This window comes from Coregonus lavaretus (assembly GCF_964263955.1).
Source record: "Coregonus lavaretus genome assembly, chromosome: 11".
In the NCBI taxonomy this organism is placed as follows: Eukaryota; Metazoa; Chordata; class Actinopteri; order Salmoniformes; family Salmonidae; genus Coregonus; species Coregonus lavaretus.
In genome coordinates, this window is record NC_139998.1 from 46920650 (window position 1) to 46940601 (window position 19952).

The 19952-nt window shown below is 42.7% G+C and overlaps 1 protein-coding gene across 1 annotated transcript in view; it reads left to right on the forward strand.

Moving 5' to 3' along the window:
• Positions 1-19952, forward strand: part of LOC311137769 (WD repeat-containing protein 18-like) — an 85437-nt gene that overhangs the window by 50168 nt on the left and 15317 nt on the right. The window contains exon 7 of the mRNA XM_084172354.1: positions 2974-3098. Coding sequence (XP_084028480.1) covers positions 2974-3098 — 125 coding nt within the window. The remainder of the gene's footprint in view (positions 1-2973; positions 3099-19952) is intronic.

Below are 19952 nucleotides of genomic sequence, written 5' to 3' on the forward strand. Positions count from 1 at the left end.
TCACAGACCTGTTCGTTTTTCTTTAAGAAGCCCTCGTGTTCTCCACTCATTACCTGTATTAACTGCACCTGTTTGAACTCGTTACCTGTATAAAAGACACCTGTCCACACACTCAATCAAACAGACTCCAACCTCTCCACAATGGCCAAGACCAGAGAGCTGTGTAAGGACATCAGGGATAAAATTGTAGACCTGCACAAGGCCTGGATGGGCTGCAGGACAATAGGCAAGCAGCTTGGTGAGAAGGCAACAACTGTTGGCACAATTATTAGAAAAAGGAAGAAGTTCTAGATGATGGTCAATCACCCTCGGTCTGGGGCTCCATGCAAGATCTCACCTCGTGGGGCATCAATGATCATGAGGAAGGTGAGGGATCAGCCCAGAACTACACGGCAGGACCTGGTCAATGACCTGAAGAGAGCTGGGACCACAGTCTCAAAGAAAACCATTAGTAACACACTACGCCGTCATGGATTAAAATCCTGCAGCGCACGTAAGGTCCCCCTGCTCAAGCCAGCGCATGTCCAGGCCCGTCTGAAGTTTGCCAATGACCATCTGGATGATCCAGAGGAGGAATGGGAGAAGGTCATGTGCTCTGATGAGACAAAAATAGAGCTTTTTGGTCTAAACTCCACTCGCCGTGTTTAAAGGAAGAAAAAGGATGAGTACAACCCCAAGAACACCATCCCAACCGTGAAGCATGGAGGTGGAAACATCATTCTTTGGGGAAGCTTTTCTGCAAAGGGGACAGGACGACTGCATCGTATTGAGGGGAGGATGGATGGGGCCATGTATCACGAGATCTTGGCCAACAACCTCCTTCCCTCAGTAAGAGCATTGAAGATGGGTCGTGGCCGGGTCTTCCAGCATGACAACGACCCGAAACACACAGCCAGGGCAACTAAGGAGTGGCTCCGTAAGAAGCATCTCAAGGTCCTGGAGTGGCCTAGCCAGTCTCCAGACCTGAACCCAATAGAAAATCTTTGGAGGGAGCTGAAAGTCCGTATTGCCCAGCGACAGCCCCGAAACCTGAAGGATCTGGAGAAGGTCTGTATGAAGGAGTGGGCCAAAATCCCTGCTGCAGTGTGTGCAAACCTGGTCAAGACCTACAGGAAACGTATGATCTATTGCAAACAAAGGTTTCTGTACCAAATATTAAGTTCTGCTGTTCTGATGTATCAAATACTTATGTCATGCAATAAAATGCAAATGAATTACTTAAAAATCATACAATGTGATTTTCTGGATTTTTGTTTTAGATTCCGTCTCTCACAGTTGAAGTGTAACTATGATAAAAATTACAGACCTGAGAGAGGCCTGTAACTTTCATCATAGGTACACGTCAACTATGACAGACAAATAGAGAATTTTCTTTCCAGAAAATCACATTGTAGGATTTTTATTTAATTTATTTGCATATTATGGTTGAAAATAAGTATTTGGTCACCTACAAACAAGCAAGATTTCTGGCTCTCAGAGACCTGTAACTTCTTCTTTAAGAGGCTCCTCTGTCCTCCACTCGTTACCTATATTAATGGCACCTGTTTGAACTTGTTATCAGTATAAAAGACACCTGTCCACAACCTCAAACAGTCACACTCCAAACTCCACTATGGCCAAGACCCAAGGAGCTGTCAAAGGACACCAGAAACAAAATTGTAGACCTGCACCAGGCTGGGAAGACTGAATCTGCAATAGGTAAGCAGCTTGGTTTGAAGAAATCAGAAGAAAGACTGATCCGTGTAAAGGAAAGAATGAATGGGGCCATGTATCGTGAGATTTTGAGTGAAAACCTCCTTCCATCAGCAAGGGCATTGAAGATGAAACGTGGCTGGGTCTTTCAGCATGACAATGATCCCAAACACACCGCCCGGGCAACGAAGGAGTGGCTTCGTAAGAAGCATTTCAAGGTCCTGGAGTGGCCTAGCCAGTCTCCAGATCTCAACCCCATAGAAAATCTTTGGAGGGAGTTGAAAGTCCGTGTTGCCCAGCGACAGCCCCAAAACATCACTGCTCTAGAGGAGATCTGCATGGAGGAATGGGCCAAAATACCAGCAACAGTGTGTGAAAACCTTGTGAAGACTTACAGAAAACGTTTGACCTGTGTCATTGCCAACAAAGGGTATATAACAAAGTATTGAGAAACTTTTGTTATTGACCAAATACTTATTTTCCACCATAATTTGCAAATAAATTCATTAAAAATCCTACAATGTGATTTTCTGGATTTTTTTTCCTCATTTTGTCTGTCATAGTTGACGTGTACCTATGATGAAAATTACAGGCCTCTCTCATCTTTTTAAGTGGGAGAACTTGCACAATTGGTGGCTGACTAAATACTTTTCCCCCCCACTGTGTGTGTGTATATATATATATATATATATATATATATATATATATATATATATATATATATATATATTTGCAAATATTTCTAAAAACCTAATTTCGCTTTGTCATTATGGGGTATTGTGTGTGGATTGATGAGGACATGTTTTTATTTATTCCATTTTAGAATAAGGCTGTAACGTAACAAAGTGTGGAAAAAGTGAAGGGGTCTGAATACTTTCCGAATGCACTAAATAGTGTATGTCACTGTTTTGGTACCATACCTGGAAGGCACATACATGGTAATTAGGTTGCCTGTAATGTGTGAACAGAAACAAGCAAGATAACAATGTTGAAACTCTGCTGTAAGAAAACGGCCTTAGCAATGGCTTTTGTCCTCCCTTGTGATGTGACTGGAGTAAAGCCTAAAGAGATACATTAATATGTCATTTTTAAGGAAATCAGGAGAAAATAATCCCATCAGAACTGGAAAGATAATAAATAATAATCTGATATAATGCACTTGCTGAAATTGAGATTTTGTTTGACTGTAGATTTACTTCCATTATTTACTTGGTTAATAACGGAAAAGCTGAGACACAAATGTTGATCCCCAAACATCCCTTTCCACTCAACCCTCCACAGGAACCTAGTGACCTGTCTGTCTGTGTCTATGGACGGCACTCTCCTCCTCTCGGGCTCCCACGACGAGACCATACGACTGTGGGACATCCAAAGCAAGCAGAGCGTCCGCGTAATCAACCACAAAGGTAAGCTTGAATGACTCCTCGTCTCAACAAACCCAAGTCTCACCTCAGTGGTCCAAACCCATCTCATCAGTTCAGCCGTTGAGACATTGATTTCTCCCCGAGTCATACATCACCTAATCTGCCGGGACTGAATGGGATGCATGAGATAACGAGCTGCAGTAGTTCCAGTTTGGGGGTTTTCGTCACTGGTTATTTAGACTTACCAGGATTGAGCGAAGGCGGTGCTTAAATGTCTTTGCTTCGAGTGCTTCGTGCTTGTGCCCACACAGATCGGAAGGGGAGGGGGATTTGGCTCAGTTTTCTTTTGCGAGGGTGGAGACTTTGCAAACCGCTGGAACTCTCTATTTGTAACACGTATAGACCCAGAAGTTAAGCACGCATCTGACCAAATTACGCAAGATTTTACTTCTGGGTTGACCAAGATTATACATCACCCTGCCCCCGGCTCGTGTTAGAAAACCCTTCCACTGTTGCCCTTCTTTGAGGTCATGGAGTGTACGGTTTGACATGCATGCCCTTTGACCTGTAGTATGCTCCAGGTGCCGGCTTTGTCTGCTCGCGCTCTCCGTCTCTCTTACTGGGCGCCAACGGCAGACGCCAAACTCAATGCCCTTTATTTATGTTTGCTCTTAATGTTACTTTGTGAAGCAGATATAGAGGGCTTGCAGTTGTGTCATAAATCACCTAGCAACCGCACCAGGCGCCAAGTTGGAAGACCAAAGTCAGTCTTTTGGAAGCGGATCTACTAAGCTAATAGTTAGAAGGATGAAGGTAATGTTTTCAAAGATACTATGAGGGAGCTGAGCTTTTTCCCCGTGGAGTTCCTATCACATTGAGGCGTCTGTGGTCTTTCTATGGGCCACAGCACCCACTCAGTACGACGGTAGAGTCCCTTTCTGTTCATTAAGTGCTTTTACAGAACTGGGATTTGGTTGCATCACTGGGCAGGTTGCGAACTCATTTTGTTTTAATAGGATGTTTCTGTTTATTCAGCCACTGAGACTGGTTGGCTGTCTATCAGTTTTGGCCGGATGGAGGAAGTAACGATGTTCAACAGCACTTTTATTGAAATGTCTTCTGGCTGTAGGAGAAGTAAATAGCACCAAGACCTTGATCTTTTGTTTTTTAGGGTTGGAGCTTGGTGTTATTTATCCCTGTTGAGTTTGTAGGTTTGGGTCTTTATAAGGCAGTCATCTGACTTTCTAAAGAGAAGGCTGAGAGGGTCATGCTGGGTGTTGATCAACGGTTTACTTTACAGGGTTTATTTATTACACACACAAAAACAAACAGTTCGCTCACGCAGCTGGAAAGGCACACTCCCCACTGCTGACCACCATCTGCAAAGCCTCACAGCGGATCAACATTGCTCTACCATTTAAATTATTGGGCTGTCAGAAAACACCCTTAGCCCAGAGGGCTGTTTTCAGGTAATAAATTATTCCTTGAAAATAATAATCTTCGAGCAATATATCAAGTCAAGAAGCAGCAGGCGAGTATCGGAATGTGAGAATTAATGTAATGAATTGGGTTTTAGCCTGCCATTGTTGTGAGGATGTTCAACGCAGGCCTCACTAAAGAAGTCAGGAATTTATTTGTTAAGCGATAATGCACTGCTTATGTGCATGCCACTCCTGTCATGCTAAACATCTTTGGCACATGACACAGAGTACAAGGACTGGAATGTTAGAGCTAAACAGAGACTGGCAACCACGCTTGTAATTAGGCAAGATGACAAAGTTCAACATCAACAACCTATTTTGCCATTTGTTATGTGGTTTTTCATTCATCAACTCCATGATTTAAATATTACAATGTCAACTTAATTGAAAATAATCTTTAATGACATCATCAGATTTGGACTATTCAACAACCCCAGTAGCAAAACAAGAGAAAACCACAAACTTTAGACGGCGGTCTATTTTCATGCAGTAAATAAACAACCCGTAGCACCAGTCAACTATGAACAACTGTGAACACAACCGCCAGGCCCACATTTATAAATGGATGTCAACTCTGTCTCCCCTGACGGTGTTTTGGATGTCAACTCTGTCTCCCCTGATGGTGTCTTGGATGTCAACTCTGTCTCCCCTGACGTTGTCTATGCTCCGTGGGCTGCATTATGTTTCAGAGGCTCTCAACCTCTCTCCAGACATCCTCTCAGCCCCAGCCCCCACCTTGTCTTCCACAAGGAGCAGCGGAGAGGGCGAGTTCAGCCTGTAATTGAGTCGTCAGAAGGTCCCGGCCACCCCTCCGCATCCACAGTAAATCTCCCAAGCTTCCCAGTTTCCCCAGCTCTGTTCTGGGAGAGCAAATGCAGTTATTGGCCCTCTCTGAAGGCCTGCCTGATCATGGAGGCAATTAAAAAAAACTTTGAAAGCCCTGTTGCTCTAAGCTCCACAGCTTGACCAGCACACATCGGAAGAGCAGTGGCGGAAAATCAGAGCCACTCACAAGCGACTGGAAGTTTATGGAATGGTGGCTTTGAAAAGCAAGGCTGTTTAGGTGTATGGTCAATGTGCCTTAAACTAACTTAAGTTCAAATTATTTAGCATTTGGCTTATTTAAGAGATCCTACCAGTCCCCCATAAAAGTGTTTGTCTATTATGATGGCACCATTGGTGTGAGTGGTCAGAGGACAGAACAGAGGCCTCAACCTATATCGTACTTCTTTTTTATTTAGTATTATTATTTATATTATTATCTATAGTATTATTACTATCACTGCAATGTTGGGAAAGAGCTCTTAAGAGAAGAATTTCACGGTGCTTTTTTACACCTGTTGTGTCCTGTGCACATGGCGAATAAACGTTGAAACTTGTTCTTCGTAATCCCCTGACCTGTACAGTACAGTGTGGTATCTTTGAACTGACTTGCACAGTGCCTAGCATGGGGGAAAAGGAAAGGTCCTGTGTGTAAGCGAGGAGATGATAATGGTTAATCTACTTGTGAGAGATAATGACTTACTTCATAGGTCCTTTACCCTGTTCATAAATGTTCAATCAGAACGGAAGCTTGAGGCGAAGGGTCTCTCCATGTAGGACTTGGCCCGTAACTCTGACTCTTAAGTTTGAATAATGAATAATAAGGTAACCTACATATAGCGCCCACACACACAGATACACATACACACACACCGCCATTGCCACCATCACCACCACAGATAGATAGGTGATTGTGACTGGCATTCTGAGAGTCTTTGCGTCGTAATTAACAAAATCCAATGTCTGTTTCTATGCGTCCGAGGCGAACCTCTGATTGAGACAGTATTTAAACATCCAACGACCCCCCCTCCCACTGCTGTCTGCACTGCTCCTCCTGCGTGGATGAAACTGCCAACTAATAGATATGTTTTTGACATATCTATTATTCACTCTGCAACCGCCATTGATCAGGGAAGGAGTGGGCTGGAAAGTCGGACCGACTTAGAGACGGCAAAGGGATTGACAAGAATAGCCTACCAATGTTACGATTTGCGTTGTATTAAAATATTATCACTGAATAATGGTATGATTTTCCAGTTCTTAAACACTACTGCTGCTAAAAGGTGTTAACAAAGGCAAGAGTGTGAGATCCTTTTACATTTACATTTACGTCATTTAGCAGACGCTCTTATCCAGAGCGACTTACAGGAGCAATTAGGGTTAAGTGCCTTGCTCAAGGGCACATCGACAGATTTTTCACCTAGTCGGCTCGGGGATTAGAACCAGCGACCTTTCGGTTACTGGCACAACGCTCTTAACCACTAAGCTACCTGCCGCCCCCTTTTCTCATGGAAGTAAAACAAATGGCCACAAGTAATGGGCTTTTTACTTAAATACTTGGGAGAAAGTATTCTGCAGCTGCAGATTAGATGCCAAAGACATTAAGGTCGGCCTCAACTTCCAGCATCGGCTCTAGGGTAGAAAACTAGAGTGACTGCTAGTGTGCATTAACACGGTCATTTGGCCAAGGACTGGTCGGTAGAGCACATCAGTGTTGTAGTCCTCTCACATCCCCCTGCCACTTTGCCACAAACTGCTTTGGCATAAACTGCTACACTTTCCTTCTCAGCCCTTGTTACATGCCGCTTAAAGAGTGATTGAGGCTGGCACCTCAGTGGGCCATCCCGTATAGAAGTGGACAAGAGCCTTGTGTCAAAGTCATTGTGTGGCAGTAGCCTGCCATATACCATTACTGCTTAGTACATTTACATTTTAGTCATTTAACAGATGCTCTTATCCAGAGCGACTTACAGTTAGTGAGTGCATACATTATTTTAAAATGTTTCATACTGGCCCCCCATGGGAATCGAACCCACAACCCTGGCGTTGCAAACGCCATGCTCTACCAACTGAGCTACATCCCTGCCGGCCAACTGTGCGCCGCCCCATGGGTCTCCCGGCCGCAGCCTGCTACGACAGAGCCTGGATTCGCCACTCAGGAGTAAGCACTAGCTCTGCCACCATTAGACACTGGCCTGGCATTACAATGAGGACTCATCCAAAAGTTCATTGGCAGAAGTTTAGATGGTTATGAAAGGAATTATTCTCTTACTGCATGGTTTGTATCTGGAAACACAATATGTCTCCTTTTAAAGCTAGAATTCTTAATTGGTGAAACAGCCACTTCGTTTGGGATATTACAACAACAAATAAGTTACTGCAAACAACAAGCAAAGTTTTTTTCCCCAAGGACATCATTGCACACGCGATAGAACAGCAGAATATGTACTGCAATTATTTTATACCACACTGTTGGGTGCTCCTCGTTTTATCAAGAAAACTGCTGCTACCTCAGTCTCCAACCAAGTTGCACGAATAAAGGAGCAAACTGTAGAAAGAGGATATTATTCAACCTCTCTTGTGGACAGTCAAAACAGGGTTTTGTAGAAGGCAGTGCTCCAAAATGTGTTGGTTTTAATAATAAAGGAGCATTTCTTCAATCAACTTCCATTGTCCTCAAGAGTGGCTGAATATCCTCTCTTAACCTCAAAAGGCAGGAGAAAATGGTTTATGAAAATCATCCCATCAGGATTTTCTCTGTTCAGTTTGGTGGTTGCAGTCTTGACAGGCTATTGTATGTAGTTAGTGCATGGCTAAAATGTTGTATTTGTAATAATGTCAATGTGTTAGACGTTCATACAGTGGGGGAAAAAAGTATTTAGTCAGCCACCAATTGTGCAAGTTCTCCCACTTAAAAAGATGAGAGAGGCCTGTAATTTTCATCATAGGTACACGTCAACTATGACAGACAAAATGAGAATTTTTTTTCCAGAAAATCACATTGTAGGATTTTTAATGAATTTATTTGCAAATTATGGTGGAAAATAAGTATTTGGTCAATAACAAAAGTTTCTCAATACTTTGTTATATACCGTTTGTTGGCAATGACACAGGTCAAACGTTTTCTGTAAGTCTTCACAAGGTTTTCACACACTGTTGCTGGTATTTTGGCCCATTCTTCCATGCAGATCTCCTCTAGAGCAGTGACGTTTTGGGGCTGTCGCTGGGCAACACGGACTTTCAACTCCCTCCAAAGATTTTCTATGGGGTTGAGATCTGGAGACTGGCTAGGCCACTCCAGGACCTTGAAATGCTTCTTCATTGCCCGGGCGGTGTGTTTGGGATCATTGTCATGCTGAAAGACCCAGCCACGTTTCATCTTCAATGCCCTTGCTGATGGAAGGAGGTTTTCACTCAAAATCTCACGATACATGGCCCCATTCATTCTTTCCTTTACACGGATCAGTCGTCCTGGTCCCTTTGCAGAAAAACAGCCCCAAAGCATGATGTTTCCACCCCCATGCTTCACAGTAGGTATGGTGTTCTTTGGATGCAACTCAGCATTCTTTGTCCTCCAAACACGATGAGTTGAGTTTTTACCAAAAAGTTCTATTTTGGTTTCATCTGACCATATGACATTCTCCCAATCCTCTTCTGGATCATCCAAATGCACTCTAGCAAACTTCAGACGGGCCTGGACATGTACTGGCTTAAGCAGGGGGACACGTCTGGCACAGCAGGATTTGAGTCCCTGGCGGCGTAGTGTGTTACTGATGGTAGGCTTTGTTACTTTGGTCCCAGCTCTTTGCAGGTCATTCACTAGGTCCCCCCGTGTGGTTCTGGGATTTTTGCTCACCGTTCTTGTGATCATTTTGACCCCACGGGGTGAGATCTTGCGTGGAGCCCCAGATCGAGGGAGATTATCAGTGGTCTTGTATGTCTTCCATTTCCTAATAATTGCTCCCACAGTTGATTTCTTCAAACCAAGCTGCTTACCTATTGCAGATTCAATCTTCCCAGCCTGGTGCAGGTCTACAATTTTGTTTCTGGTGTCCTTTGACAGCTCTTTGGTCTTGGCCATATTGGAGTTTGGAGTGTGACTGTTTGAGGTTGTGGACAGGTGTCTTTTATACTGATAACATGTTCAAACAGGTGCCATTAATACAGGTAACGAGTGGAGGACAGAGGAGCCTCTTAAAGAAGAAGTTACAGGTCTGTGAGAGCCAGAAATCTTGCTTGTTTGTAGGTGACCAAATACTTATTTTCCACCATAATTTGCAAATAAATTCATTAAAAATCCTATAATGTGATTTTCTGGATTATTTTTTCTCAATTTGTCTGTCATCGTTGACGTGTACCTATGATGAAAATTACAGGCCTCTCTCATCTTTTTAAGTGGGAGAACTTGCACAATTGGTGGCTGACTAAATACTTTTTTCCCCCACTGTATTGTGTTAGACGTTCATATCATTGAATATTTACTCTACTCATACACAATCCGAAACACCGCTCTCAGGTGACTAATCTTTCAACCCGCATCACATTTCATAGTACTCTCAACGTGAGCAAACGTTGTCAAGCAGAGGCGCTACCACAGGAATTTGACCAAAAGCAAGTGCAACATTTATCTTCCTCAAATCTCCATATCATTATCCTGATAATGGTTTAGATTATCTCCTTAAGCGCCTGGCCCTAATTGTATGGTTTCCGCCGAGGGCATCGATAGATATTATGCAGGCTGGAGGAGGGCTTGAGTCTAGCGCTCCCCTCCCCCTCATCTCTGCACCCCTGGCTACCGTGATCCTGCTTGGCAGCTGGCAGAATTGATGAGTGTGTGTTGGAGGGGCCCGGACCATTAGTGTAATTCCAAGAGTGGGAGCCAAGTCCCATGGATCGATATCTGTAATTGAGTGGGAGATAATCAGCCAGCACTTATTACTACAACAAGGAATAAATATACTCTCCTCAGTTACCCGTTACACAAACTACATTTTACACAGGGCCCAATGCTTGGATGTCCTGAAATACAGGTATGTCTCTTATAGCTAACTCGCCTCCTTTTCCCCTTTCTTCCTCCTTGGATTGTTGCAATGGCTACTTCACGCTTAAAGAGCAAATTGCACAAAGTCTCCCTGGAACCACATTGAAAACCATTTGATTGGGAATACACTGATATCCTCTGGATACCACGAGTGCTGCGGTGGCTGTGGATAAATAACTAACAGTCCTCTGGTTGTCTATTAATATAATACCGATGGACAGGGATTAAGGCAGGAGGAGAGCAGATCTGCCTTCTGTTTACCCAGGTTTATCGCCATACTTATTAGGCACCACATTGCCCTAGTCTTCCCCTCCCTCCACTTCTCCGCATTATTCATGATCTAGTTTGTTAAACTTTTGGGATTATATTTATGTGCTGATAAATACATTAACAGCAACATGTTGCTTTTATTGGCACATTCCCATATTAATGTACAGGTGGGTATGTTCTTCCACACTCTCTCTCTCTCCCCCTTTATTTCAACTCTCTCTCTCTCGCTCTATCTCTCTCTCTCTCCCCCTTTATTTCAACTCTCTCTCTTTCTCTCTCTCGCTCCCCCTCTCTCTCCTCTCTCTCTCTCGATCCCCCTCTCTCCCCTCTCTCTCTTTCCCTCTACCCCCTCTCTCTCTCCACACCTCTTCCTCTCCCCCTCTCTCTCCTCTCACCCCCTCTTTCTCTTTCCCCCTCTTTCTCTCTCTCCCCGTCTCTCCTCTCCCCTCTCTCTCTTGCCCCCTCTCTCCTCTCTCCCCCTCTCTCTACCACACTCTCCTCTCTCTCTCGCCCCCTCTTTCTCTCGCTCCCTCTCTCTCTCTCTCGCTCTCTCACATCTGCCCCAATTGAGATTTCCCATGATGGAAATGCGTTATTCAATTCCCTTGTTGGCTGAAAGACAAACAAAAATGGGACATAAAACTGTGATCCTTCCAAACATAAAAGTAAAACCGCAGTTTAAAAAATACGGGTTGGATCTGTGATTTCATGCTCAATAAGCATGGCAATTTAGCGCACCACATCAAATGTTAAAGCTTGTACAGCAGAAGGCTGAGCCTGTCCAGTGACTTCTTATAATACAATATTCATTCTCTCGTAGCTTGTAGATTAATCTTATTTTCTGCTGAACATGTTGACAAGGTAAATAATGATCCAGCTGAAATATTGACTGCTGAATCTCACAAGACAGGACAAGGAGACCCACCAGAAATTTAGTTTAGAAAGCAGTTTTGTTTCCTGTATCATGCAGGTGTTTTTACCTTTTTTAGAGACATTTATAAAGTGTGTGTTAAAATATTTTAAAATAATTAAGTATGTCAGAGAAAGGGTGGTTCTGGCTACGGTCAAGAGAATTGAGTCAACCATGTCACAATTCCTTATGATGGATATAGACTCCGGCCATTTTACCTCACCCCCCTCTCGCTCAATCTTATGTTCAATCAAACAGAAGTTGTTCAACAAACGAAACAGACTACCAAGAGGATATCCTTCCAAGCTTTGTATGAAAATGTATATATTCACTAACTGTAAGTCGCTCTGGATAAGAGCGTCTGCTAAATGACTAAAATGTAAAATGTGTAGGCCTAGTCATGATTGTTAAAGATGCACTAGGCAGAAATCGCTCCGCCATTTCCTGGTTGCTAAAATTCTAATATTTTGCCTAATCTCAGTTTATGTGACAAAACAAGCAAGTATAGTGTAGACAATCATTGTACCACCTAAACCGCTGTGAAATATATTTTCCGTAACCAAAAATATTGTATTTTCAGCTGTTTGAAGCTGGTGTACAAAACTGAAAGTAAAAGATGCAAAAACTAAACTTAAGCACGGGAAGCATAGAAATAGTGCACATTGAACAGATCTACCACTTCTTAGACTTGCTTTCAATGAGAATGATAGATATATAACTAAAATATATATGTGAATTTGGATGGTTAGCCCAAACAGTTACATATTGCAGCTTTAAACCATTGATGTCGTATCCCGTGCCCTTGACTTTACAGTTCAGTCCCAGTACCTTATGAGTTATGCTCAGTAAAGTTGTTTAGCTACACTATGCAAATGAGGACACTGCTTTTAATTACATTTACTTTTTGTAAATATCGCTGTCGATATCAGTGACTCGATGCCTCTTCAATCATTAATAGAAGCAAAGTCTTATGTATTCCAAGTGGTTTGTCAATCAGCAAATTGGTAATGCAGTCTCTGAGATTGACCTTTGAGGTTAGCCAATGGAATTAAATCTCAGGGCCCCAGGGAGAGGTGTCTGAATGCAGCTCCTCAAAGTGACAGGCCAAAGATGAGGGGAGCGGGCTGAGTCAAACAAACGCGCTCAACTGAATAGTTTTGAGTCTCCGCTTTCAGAGTGAAATGCCAGGCGGAGTTGTGGAGTGTAGATAGCTGTGCACTTCCTAAGCAAAACTCTCCTTTGAGAGGGGATTTGGTATGCCAAGCGTTTTAACGGTTAAAGGGTGCCTGCTCTGTGCCAACGTCAGGAGAGCGATAAATCAACACCCACCATGTTCTTTTTCGTTTTAACCTCCCTCCCCTGGTGTGAAATGGCTCTGGCAGCAATCTGGGTGCGCTGATGAGGAATTACAGCTCCCCTCCCTCCCTTAGTCAATTTAGCTGCTGATGTAAAGATTTAAAGTGGGAGCAAAGATGAATGCTTTGACAAACTGGTGACTCTTTTCACCTTTCGTCTTCCTGTATCCACCCTGATAAGCTGAGACGACAGAGAGGTTGCCAAGGCCTGCTTTCACTACTGTAAGCATGTTATATTTTATGGTTGAAGAAAATGTAAGTATTATAATGAATAAGAACTGCTATGAATGACAGTCTACTGTAAGTTTTCAGTGTTATGACAATGTGGTAGGGGTGTGAACGTTAAAAACGAAATTAGGATTGTTAACGTTAAGGAAAAATTCAAAAAAATTCAGTTTATTTTCCACAAAATTAAAATACCATTGCAGTTATCACAAAACATATTATTTGCCGTATTATTAACTTGACGATAACTTTACCCAGGCATTTATAGGCTATGTAATTTAAATAAAACCAGAGGGGAAAAGGCTAACTTTAGGCTACTTTGGTGAATTTGCAAGACAAGACATTGCGAGATACAGATTACCAAGACCTATGTGCACGTTTTTTTCCTTGTACTGGCTCGCCTGCTCTTTCTGTTCGCTAATGATGCGAGTGTGTGTTCAGCTTTCGGTCTGTTGCGTGTAGAATATCCCCCCAAATTCTATAAAAAATATGTTTTATTGGTAGGACTGCAGCTGACAAAAACATATGGAAATGTCTGCTCTACCCAAAATTACAACCAAATAATTGCAGCATTACCGCAAAAATGGAAGAGGAAAGTGGAAGGGAGAAAAAGTAAGGAACTTGTCTGTCAGCCTTGCATTAAAGAACATAATTGGTTAAAGAAAATTGTGATAAATAAAAAAGTATACCAGTTTCATTTAAGGACCAAAGGATTGAGAGCTGTCCCATATAGATTGCAAAATAGTTGGGAAGAGATTTTTGACGTACCGATTCCATGGCATACATTTTTCAATTTAAATTATTATACAAAATGCTTGCTACCAATATAATGTTATTTATATGGGGGATACAATCTTCCCAGCTCTGCAGATTTTGCTGCGAGGAGAGTCCGAATCATTAGATCACTTGTTTTGGTACTGTCCATTTGTAGCTTGTTTTTGGACACAGGTCCAAGAATGGCTAAAGGATTGCAATATTTACCTGGAACTAACCCTGCAGATAGCACTACTGGGTGATCTGAAAAGTTAGATCAATAATCAATAATATAAAAATACTTTTGAGTTAAAGAAAATATATTCAATTTACAATCTGTAGAAACAATGAGAATAGAAGGGTTCAGAACTTTTGTAAAACATCACAGTACAGTTGAAAAATATATGGCAAATAGAAATCCAATATGGATGGTGTGAAGAGATAGATGGGTGGTGTTGAATGGAGTTGAAGGATGGGACTAATAACAACTAACAACAACTAATAACAACAAGATAACTAATGTAAAGCATACTGTGTCCATAATAAGTATATACAGTGGGGAGAACAAGTATTTGATACACTGCCGATTTTGCAGGTTTTCCTACTTACAAAGCATGTAGAGGTCTGTAATTTGTATCATAGGTACACTTCAACTGTGAGAGACGGAGTCTAAAACAAAAATCCAGAAAATCACATTGTATGATTTTTAAGTAATTCATTTGCTTTTATTGCATGACATAAGTATTTGATAAATCAGAAAAGCAGAACTTAATATTTGGTACAGAAACCTTTGTTTGCAATTACAGAGATCATACGTTTCCTGTAGGTCTTGACCAGGTTTGCACACACTGCAGCAGGGATTTTGGCCCACTCCTCCATACAGACCTTCTCCAGATCCTTCAGGTTTCGGGGCTGTCGCTGGGCAATACAGACTTTCAGCTCCCTCCAAAGATTTTCTATTGGGTTCAGGTCTGGAGACTGGCTAGGCCACTCCAGGACCTTGAGATGCTTCTTACGGAGCCACTCCTTAGTTGCCCTGGCTGTGTGTTTCGGGTCGTTGTCATGCTGGAAGACCCAGCCACGACCCATCTTCAATGCTCTTACTGAGGGAAGGAGGTTGTTGGCCAAGATCTCGCGATACATGGCCCCATCTATCCTCCCCTCAATACGGTGCAGTCGTCCTGTCCCCTTTGCAGAAAAGCAGGGGGACCTTGCGTGCGCTGCAGGATTTTAATCCATGACGGCATAGTGTGTTACTAATGGTTTTCTTTGAGACTGTGGTCCCAGCTCTCTTCAGGTCATTGACCAGGTCCTGCTGTGTAGTTCTGGGCTGATCCCTCACCTTCCTCATGATCATTGATGCCCCACGAGGTGAGATCTTGCATGAAGCCCCAGACCGAGGGTGATTGACCGTCATCTTGAACTTCTTCCATTTTCTAAATATTGCGCCAACAGTTGTTGCCTTCTCACCAAGCTGCTTGCCTATTTTCCTGTAGCCCATCCCAGCCTTGTGCAGGTCTACAATTTTATCCCTGATGTCCTTACACAGCTCTCTGGTCTTGGCCATTGTGGAGAGGTTGGAGTCTGTTTGATTGAGTGTGTGGACAGGTGTCTTTTATACAGGTAACGAGTTCAAGCAGGTGCAGTTAATACAGGTAATGTGGTCCTCTGTAGCTCAATTGGTAGAGCACGGCGCTTGTAACGCCAGGGTAGTGGGTTCGATCCCCGGGACCACCCATACGTAAAAATGTATGCGCACATGACTGTAAGTCGCTTTGGATAAAAGCGTCTGCTAAATGGTATATTATTTATTATTATTTATAATGAGTGGAGAACAGGAGGGCTTCTTAAAGAAAAACTAACAGGTCTGTGAGAGCCGGAATTCTTACTGGTTGGTAGGTGATCAAATACTTATGTCATGCAATAAAATGCAAATGAATTACTTAAAAATCATACAATGTGATTTTCTGGGTTTTTGTTTTAGATTCCGTCTCTCACAGTTGAAGTGTACCTATGATAAAAATTACAGACCTCTACATGCTTTGTAAGTAGGAAAACCTGCAAAATCGGCAGTGTATCAAATACTTGTTCTCCCCACTGTAGGTTATAGGTTGAGAGCTTTTGTGAAAGAGCACAGTTTGAAAGATATGGCAGATAGAAGCAAACCGGATGGACATCATGAAAATGATCGGAGCAGTTGAGGGTAGAGGAACTTCAGGAGTAAAAACAAACAGACTAGAAATATTGTAAAATTGACTGTGTCCATAAAATTGTATGTATAAGCTGGAAGTAGAGGCCTAAGCATTGTTGTTCACTAGTTTACTCAAATTAGGGAAGGGGTGGTGGGGTTGGAAAGTGATAAAGGGAAATATATATTTTTTTAAAGGTTATGTATTTATATGTACAGTGGGGGAAAAAAGTATTTAGTCAGCCACCAATTGTGCAAGTTCTCCCACTTAAAAAGATGAGAGAGGCCTGTAATTTTCATCATAGGTACACGTCAACTATGACAGACAAATTGAGAAAAAAATTCCAGAAAATCACATTGTAGGATTTTTTATGAATTTATTTGCAAATTATGGTGGAAAATAAGTATTTGGTCACCTACAAAGAAGCAAGATTTCTGGCTCTCACAGACCTGTAACTTCTTCTTGAAGAGGCTCCTCTGTCCTCCACTCGTTACCTGTATCAATGGCGCCTGTTTGAACTTATCAGTATAAAAGACACCTGTCCACAACCTCAAACAGTCACACTCCAAACTCCACTATGGCCAAGACCAAAGAGCTGTCAAAGGACACCAGAAACAAAATTGTAGACCTGCACCAGGCTGGGAAGACTGAATCTGCAATAGGTAAGCAGCTTGGTTTGAAGAAATCAACTGTGGGAGCAATTATTAGGAAATGGAAGACATACAAGACCACTGATAATCTTCCTCGATCTGGGGCTCCACGCAAGATCTCACCCCGTGGGGTCAAAATGATCACAAGAACGGTGAGCAAAAATCCCAGAACCACACGGGGGGACCTAGTGAATGACCTGCAGAGAGCTGGGACGAAAGTAACAAAGCCTACCATCAGTAACACACTACTCCGCCAGGGACTCAAATCCTGCAGTGCCAGACGTGTCCCCCTGCTTAAGCCAGTACATGTCCAGGCCCGTCTGAAGTTTGCTAGAGTGCATTTGGATGATCCAGAAGAGGATTGGGAGAATGTCATATGGTCAGATGAAACCAAAATAGAACTTTTTGGTAAAAACTCAACTCATCGTGTTTGGAGGACAAAGAATGCTGAGTTGCATCCAAAGAACACCATTCCTACTGTGAAGCATGGGGGTGGAAACATCATGCTTTGGGGCTGTTTTTCTGCAAAGGGACCAGGACGACTGATCTGTGTAAAGGAAAGAATGAATGGGGCCATGTATCGTGAGATTTTGAGTGAAAACCTTCTTCCATCAGCAAGGGCATTGAAGATGAAACGTGGCTGGGTCTTTCAGCATGACAATGATCCCAAACACACCGCCCGGGCAACGAAGGAGTGGCTTCGTAAGAAGCATTTCAAGGTCCTGGAGTGGCCTAGCCAGTCTCCAGATCTCAACCCCATAGAAAATCTTTGGAGGGAGTTGAAAGTCCGTGTTGCCCAGCGACAGCCCCAAAACATCACTGCTCTAGAGGAGATCTGCATGGAGGAATGGGCCAAAATACCAGCAACAGTGTGTAAAAACCTTGTGAAGACTTACAGAAAACGTTTGACCTGTGTCATTGCCAACAAAGGGTATATAACAAAGTATTGAGAAACTTTTGTTATTGACCAAATACTTATTTTCCACCATCATTTGCAAATGAATTCATTAACAATCCTACAATGTGATTTTCTGGATTTCTTTTTCTCATTTTGTCTGTCATAGTTGACGTGTACCTATGATGAAAATTACAGGCCTCTCTCATCTTTTTAAGTGGGAGAACTTGCACAATTGGTGGCTGACTAAATACTTTTTCCCCCACTGTATGTATGTATGTATGTATATGTGCATATATAGTTGCGAGAAGAAAAAAACATATGGGGGATTGGAAGTGATGCAGACAATTACATTGATGGAAGTTACAATCTATCTGCATAATTAAAGCTGATCTACCCCCTAAAAAATAATAATAATAATTTGGGACTGGTCGAAACACTTGAAACATTCATGGCCATTTAGCTAGCTAGCTTGCTGTTGCTAGCTAATTTGTCCTGGGATATAAACATTTTGTTGTTATTGTACCTGAAATGCACAAGGTCCTTTTTTTCTGGATCTTTGTAGAATTTTCACCCATTTTGAGTCACACAAAATCATGTGTTCTCTACTCCGACAATTAATCCACAGATAAAAGGGGAAACCTAGTTAGTTTCTAGTAACTTTTCTTCCACTTATCTTCATACTTTATATGGCGGCTGGTAACCAACTTTACCACCGCCACCAGCTGGACTGGAGTGTGGACCTTAGTTAATCTTTCAATCACCCATGTGGGTATATGCTCCTAAAAACCAATGAGGAGATGGGAGAGGCAGGACTTGCTGTGCGTCAAGTGTCAAAAATAGTTCTATTTTAGCGCCTGGCTACGCAGACGCGCAAACAGTTTGGATGAAATGATTGAATAACATGTATGTGTACATTTATTTTGCAACGCAAGTAGTGTGGTCAGCATGTAACGCTCTAACTGCTAGGCTACCTGCTGCCCCTAGCCTCCTAGCCATTTCATTGATGACAGGCCCTGCTTTACTAAAGTTGTGAGACATTTCAAGCCGAGATACTGCATTCCATTGCGAAATACAGCATTTGATTACCAATTGATAGGCTTAGTGCACGGTTCTGATTCTGTCTGCCTGGTGGCCGACTTGCCTATACTGTGCCCCTCCCCTCTCTCTCCATCCCTCACTAGCTCGCTATGAAAGATGTGAGTGTTTGTGTTCTCGGAAGTACGGCAACTAATCAGTTTCCAAAAATACTGAATCTTTGGAGTTGATTCCTAGCAGAATCGAATCTTGATACTCAGAAATGGGAGTCGACACCGGCAGTCAACGTGCAAGGAGTCGAAGAATACATTATTTTGGAGTCTACTCTCCACCACTATGCCATCGTCGTTAGCAGTTTGTAAATGGCAGAGAAAGGCAAGCGACAGCATTGAAGTCCTGTATGGCAATACTTTGAGAAGTTAAATAAGAAGGTGGTGAAATGCAAACTTTGCGAGGTGGAATTCCGATATAGTAAATGTGGAACAGGTGTAATGCTTAACCACCTTGAGACCCAAAGCCTTGCTGGGAGCAGCACAGTCCATTTTCTTTCTTGTTTTAACAAACTTTTTTCTTTTTTTTAAATTGCTGTTGAATGGAAAAGCATTGGGCATACTGGAATTAACACCAGCCAAGCCCTGTAGCACAATATAGCTGTGCCAATGTTTGACTCACATTGTCATAAGCGTGTGCCTGTGTGCGTGCACATTACTGCAGTCAAACGGCAGTGTGGGAGGGAGCGCACACCCACCTTGTAACCCCCCCCCTCCTCGGGTTCTGGAGATTTATTGTCACATACGTAGAATTCCCTAAGCTGTTTCTTTTAGGCCTCCTCCTACTGTTCCTCAGCTAACTGATCATGATTATGACTCATGGATATTGGTCTTGAGATATGTTGGGGGTTAGCACACAGGAAACGGCAGAAGAGTCGAGGGAAAATAAATAAATAATCTTCTCTGAGGAGACTCAGCGATCTGAATCAATGAGGGGAAATATCTGTCTGGCCCAAGTCGATGGCGGCAGTACCCTGATGATAAGCATCAGTACAGGAGGAGTAGCTTGATCGAAGCCTCCGAGTTGGACGAGTTGTCAGTGGGAAGTTTAATTACTGTATAAAGGTGAGGACAAGACCCCAGCCTGATCCACTACTGACAGTCTGACTCGGATGCTCCTAGCAGTCGCCGAATACAATCAACCGAGCGGGTTGACATTTATTGTCATGAGTCATGTCCTGGAGGCAGAACTGAGCGATTTCCCCTTAGATAGGCCA